Source organism: Gavialis gangeticus, unplaced genomic scaffold (genome assembly GCF_001723915.1).
Source record: "Gavialis gangeticus isolate Ggan-Ray unplaced genomic scaffold, GavGan_comp1, whole genome shotgun sequence".
Classification (NCBI taxonomy): domain Eukaryota; kingdom Metazoa; phylum Chordata; order Crocodylia; family Gavialidae; genus Gavialis; species Gavialis gangeticus.
In genome coordinates this window covers 106,325,306-106,331,248 of record NW_017729031.1, presented here as the reverse complement: position 1 = coordinate 106,331,248, position 5,943 = coordinate 106,325,306, and the positions used below count along the sequence as shown (strand labels likewise).

Genomic DNA, 5,943 nt, shown 5'->3' with positions numbered 1-5,943 from the left:
TCCCTGTCCCACAGTGAGGCTACACTGTACTCCTCAGGGCAGGAATCAAGCGGCATGTGGGAGCACGGGGCCTGTACTGGCAGGGATCTCTGGAGCTGGGCTGGGCTGTGCCAGCAGGGAGAAGGGGGAGCTGGCCCAGCTCCATAGAGCCCCAACTGGCTGGGACCCTGTCCTCCTCGTGCCCCACTCTGGGTCCTGCCAGCACTGGCCCCGGGACATTAATGCAGGCCCAGTGCTCCTGTCCAGCTGTAGCTGGCTCCCGTGTGCCCACTCACCTCCAGTCCCCCATGCCCCAGTCCTGCGATACAGGCAGGGACCAGTGCACACAGTCCCAACCCCACTTGCCCTGCGCTCGCTCGTCTGGGCTTAGCAGCAGCAGCACAAAACAAACTGCTACTCAGCGTAGGAGAAAAGCAGCCCCTCTCTGCAACGCCGGCAGTTCCCGGCGCAGCTGCCTGGATCCTACGCAGGGCTGTCCTCTGTTTCCACCACTTCACCGCCGTCTCTGGGCTGCCCTGTGGGGCAGCGGTGGCAGTGCAGTGCAGAGCAGGCACAGGCAGCCCCACATGGGCTCTGAGTGGCTCAATCAGGGAGTAACAGCAGTGGGAGAGGCAGAGCCACTTTTCTCCTACACTGAGCAGCAGTTTGTCCCACGCTGCCACTGCTCAGCCTGGGCCTCGCACTGGCTCCAGGCTCCCCATCAGGGCTGAGTGGCAGTGGTAGCGGCAGCAGTGGCTGGGCAAAAACTGCTGCTCAGTGTGGGGGGAAGCAGCCCCTCCCCCTTGCCACCACTGGTTTTTGGTACAGCCTCTGGGAGCCTGCGCCGCACTAGGCTGCAGTGTGGCTCCTTCACTACCACTTGTGAGCTTCCCTGTGGCTTTTCCACATGGCTACTGCTGTCATGCTGGGCAGCACAGAGGCGGTGGTGAAGGAGCCACACTGCAGCCTAGATCCCTGCCAGCCCAGACCCTGTGCTCCTGCCATCCTGCTCTGGGCCACCAGCATGGGCCCTGCACTGCTGCCCAGCTGTTGCTGCACTCCATGCACCTGCTTGATACCCCTTCCCCCCACCTGCCACAGCCATTTCCCCACCTGGTTCCTGGCTGCATTGCTGGGACTGCAGAAGGAGCTGGGACATGGTGCTGGAGCAGTGAGTAGGCGGGGTGGGATGTGGAAGTGGCAGAAGAAGGACAGCTATGGCAAATGGGGGGAGGTGGCAGTGAGCTGGAGCATGAGGCCTGCGTAGGTGCCTCGAGGCCAGGAGCAGCAGGAGCATGGAGCCTGGGTTTGCAGGAGCGCTGGCAGGGGCTCTGCCTGCCATGGGGGTGGTGGGCTGTGGGCAAACCCGCCTCCTTCATGCAAGCCACAACCCTCCCTGGCCACTCTCCCCATGCACACTCACAGCCCCCCACAAAACTCATACCTACCCAAGTTGCAAACACCCACACCCCCCACAATTCTACACACATACCCTCCCCCACACCCCACATACCCACAAACCTATACCCCCCCTCCCACCCACAGCCTCCCACAATATACAAGAATAAGCCTTTATTTTAAGCTATTATAGTATCACCTCTATGTATACTACACAAACACATGTAAATCAGGACAAAATTATTTTTTGAAATGAAATTATTGAATGTTGTAGTACATGTTTGATTTTTAGAATATCATTTGGTATTTTTCTGGTTCCAAGATAGCAAACCCCTTTGCTAAAAGGAGTACTTTCAGGGGGCAAGGGGAAGGGCTTCTGGTGTCAAAGGTCAGGGGTTAGGGGGCAGGACTCCTGGCCCCAAGATGGCGACCAGGGGGCGGGGCACCTATCAAGGGTCAGGGCTACCCATGCAGCCCTCGATGACTTGCCAAAATTCATTAAGCAGTGCTCCTCCTGAAATAAGTGCCTGCCGCTGACATACAGGATACATGATGGTTTGTGCAGTGTAAAACATTTATTGTCAGGGGTTTGGGATAGCTGCATTATTCACAAGTGGCAAAGCAGAGACTGAATTAAGTAAATCATCCCAAATGTGTGCTAATAATTCCACACCAGCATAATTGTGCAGGGGTTGGCAGCCTTCAGCTGGAGTAAGCTGGAGCTTGCTGCTGGGCTGTGACTGCAGGGCAGAAGTCTTCACCCCCAAAATAGGCAGCTGCTTGCACTCACCCTTGCTGCAGTGAGGGAAGCACATATTTATTGTTAGAGCAGTAGGCTCCACAGCCAAGGGCAGTCCAGCAGAGGGAGATGGGTGGTATAGTGCAACTCTACCATTGATCCCCAGTGCTGGATCAGACTTTTACAGGCCAGATCAGACCTCTCTGCGGTCCTCATGTGGCCTGTAGGCTATAGGCTACCAACCTCTATTATAAGAGGGTTTTACTGATTATTTACTTTTTCTTGGACCTTTTCTCTATCTGTGTTGTCATGAGACTGGTTTATTTTAGTGTTGAATATCTGATGGTGCAGGCCTTGTACAAAAAAACTCAACATTTAACTTTAGAAATGTAAGTAGCATTTATACAAACCAGAGGCCCTAACCATTCATAGCTTCTGTACACCAAGCTTGTTGCACCCTCCTGCATCCCTCTAGTCCCTCCATAACTCCTGGATTATCATGTTCCCATCTAGGGTTGGTAACCCAAGAACATTTTTTACTAACAATCTGCAAACTTTTAACTGATAACCAAACATTTTTTTTTTTTTACTGATAAATGTTTTATATAATGTAAATGTAACCCTTCTGCCAGGACCTGCACAGGATTAACAAGGGCTGTGTTCAAATTTAGGGGTTTAACATCAACCATAGTAATAAACTTTGATTGTCACTAAAAAGTTTGTAGATTGTCTATAAAAAAAAACACGTTGGGTTAGTGGAGTCACAATTGGTTTTAAAGGGCCAAGAAATGTAACGAGCCATGTTTTTTGTATGTTGGCAGGTCTGGCCCGTGCCAAATCTATCCCTAGTCACACATATTCTTGTGAGGTGGTGACGCTCTGGTATCGTCCTCCTGATGTGCTACTTGGAGCCACTGATTATTCCTCTGAGTTGGATATCTGGTAAGAGCCAACACTGAAGCGTTCAGTGCATGTCAGGAAAATGAATGATCTTTTCCCTCCTGAGATAATGGATAACAGATCACCAAATTATAGTAAAAACAGATTGAGTTGGGGTGTATCAAAGTCTGTGAGCAGTGAAAATGCTGCACAATTATTATTGGTAGGTTTTTGGAACTACCAGGAAAAATCAGTAAATATATTTTCAGGAATTTTTTAACCACATCTTGCATAGGGATATTATAAGTCTCAGTTCCTTAATCTTCATAAAGCACTTTAAAATATTTGAATAGAAGAGCTATGCTAATACTTATACTTTGAGATATACCTTATTAGCTAAGGCAGTCAATATCCTCTTGGAACTACTCCTTTCTGGAGGCATAAATAGAAGCCAGTAGAATTACAACAAAGATTAATTTGGCCTCTCATAACAAAACACAGCTCTGACCATCAAAATACTTCAAGGATAGGCCTTGAAGTGGAAGAATGATTGGGATTTTTTTTCTGTGACACTTCAACTCAGTCATGGGAAAGGAACTAAGAGTCCCATGGTTTATGCAGTTCTATGGCTGGGTCAGCTACTGCTGTTTCACTTTTTTCTCAGAGGCCAATTAAGTCTACATGTACCTCAACTTCAGCATTTTGCTGTTTCTATGCCTAGCATTTTGCCTGTCTTCATAGATGAACAGCTCTGCAGGGCTGACAACTGGAGGACTGAGCAGGAATTTCAAAGGCTGAAGAATATACAGGAAGGAGAGGGAGACTTGCCCTTGGGGGTCCAACCTCTACAAGGTGGGCACCTCCAGCAGGCTGCAGCCTAGGAGCCTGTGGCGGCCTGGGTCAAGAGGAGAGCAAGAGGTCTCCTATTCCCTTCTAGGGCTCCTGCTGCTTTAATCGCCTAAAGTTTTCAAACCTGATTAAATTATAATGGCTCTCAGCTCTAAGCCAATCTAAATTGTTTTATCTCCTCTCTCCCACTAATCCCTGCTGTGTCTCCTCCACAACCTATGCCACCCTTCAGCCCCTGTCTGCCTACTGAAAAAAATGTGCCTGCCTAGAGGAACATAGAGGCAATACTAGGCAAACACATACCGGCCTGTGCTTCTCATCCTCACTGACACTTGGGCCTAGTCCACACAGCTACCACCATACCCCTGTAAACATGGAAACCTGGGGAGTTTGCTGCATAAAGCTGGGATCTATGCTGCATAAATGCTGCAGTGTACCATGTAGAACAGAGGGCTTTGTCAATAAGGATTTCATGCAGCACTCTCCCTGTCACTAACAGCACTGAAAAGGTGCTTTGAGTCCCACTGAACTACATTCCTAGTATAGGCTATAAGCACCTTTGTTAGAACATTTTTGTATTACAACAATACTAAAAGTGTTTGCCATCAGTAAAGCTCTCAGGCTGAGAGAAAGAAGAGTACTTTAGTGAGCCCTATTCACTGGCTTGTCACAAGAGTCAGTTATTACCTTGATGTATGCTGCATTTAAGTTCAATTTTTATCTGTTAGGAAATACTGTGACTTCACATAGAAGTTTCTTGTCTATTGGGAAAAAAGAAAAAAAAAGATCCTTTTCTTTTGGATGCTGCAGTTTACATGATGTTGAGTTAGAATGCCCTGGGCAATGGCATGTGACAGTGGATGTTAAGCCTTGGTTTAAAGAAACCAGTTATAAACAAAATACGACATTGTGGCAATTCTTGCATAATGTATGTCAGCAGCAGTACTGTCCATGGGAAACACATGCAAAGGGAATATGGCAGGGGTGGGCAAAATGGTGGATCCAGCCAGTAGCCGGACTCCATTTCCCAGCAGCCCCAGCCCACATGGCTGGGGCCAGTCTCCATGGAGGCCCCAGCTGCAGCTGTACTGTGATAGTGCAAGGCTGGGGTTGCCATGGAGACCAGCCTCAACCATGCTGGCAGGGTGTGTGGAGTGCAGGGCAGGGGGTTGCTCTGGAGCCCTGGGATCTTGTGGCAGGGGCAGCTTGGTCTGAGGCCAGGGCAGAGCCATGATCTGCAGGCTGCATGCCTGGGGCAGGGGCATGCAGGCAGCAGATCACGGCTCTGCCCCGGCTGGGGACCACACTGTCACCGCTGCAAGAAGCCGGGGCAGAGCTGCGATCCACTGCCTGCATGTCGCTGCCCAGAGTGTGCAGGCTACAGTTTGTAGCTCTGCCTTGGCTCCTTGCAGCGGTAACAGCGTGGTCCCAAGCTGGGGTAAAGCAGCAATCCACTTCCTGCACACCCCTTCCCTGAGCGTGCAGGCTGCAGATCATGGCTATGCCCTGGCCCTGGACCAAGCTGCCCCTGCCGCAAGATCCCAGGGGTCTGGAGCAGCCCTGCCCTGCCCTGCCCTGTCCTACCGCTCACCCTGCCAGAACAGCTGAGGCCAGTCTCCATGGCAACTCCAGCCTTATGCTATCACAGACCCCAAGGGCTCTCCATGTGGGCAGGGGCTGCTGGGAAATGGAGTCCATGGCTGGCCGGATCCAGCCCATGGCTGGACTTTTCCTGCCTCTGTAATAGGGTTTTGAATAGATTTAGAGACAGATAGCATGTCTACACAAGACATTTATTGCGCAGTTGCTAATTAGCTCTTCAGTAAACATCTCAGCATCTACACATGCAGTGCTATTAGGACACAATAAAACTAATTAACTCTGCTGTAGGTTAGTACTTGCTATCCTAAGATGGAGTTTTTTACTTCTCAGCAATGCACATGTAGGTGCGGACACAGCCAGAGGTACAAGGGTGCTTCAGTGTGGGAACTGCCTGCCAGCTAGCCCTGCACTGAAGCACCTTTGTGCCCCAGCCAGTCCCTCCACAGCACACTGAGCTGGGTTGGAGCAGCCTCAGGTTGGCAGGCTGACTCCCTGGG

At 50.4% G+C, this 5,943-nt stretch overlaps 1 protein-coding gene across 1 annotated transcript in view; it reads left to right on the top strand.

Annotated features, from left to right (window-relative positions):
* Window positions 1-5,943, top strand: part of CDK15 (cyclin dependent kinase 15) — a 98,484-nt gene that overhangs the window by 37,270 nt on the left and 55,271 nt on the right. Inside the window, exon 8 of the mRNA XM_019523512.1 lies at window positions 2,938-3,058. Coding sequence (XP_019379057.1) covers window positions 2,938-3,058 — 121 coding nt within the window. The remainder of the gene's footprint in view (window positions 1-2,937; window positions 3,059-5,943) is intronic.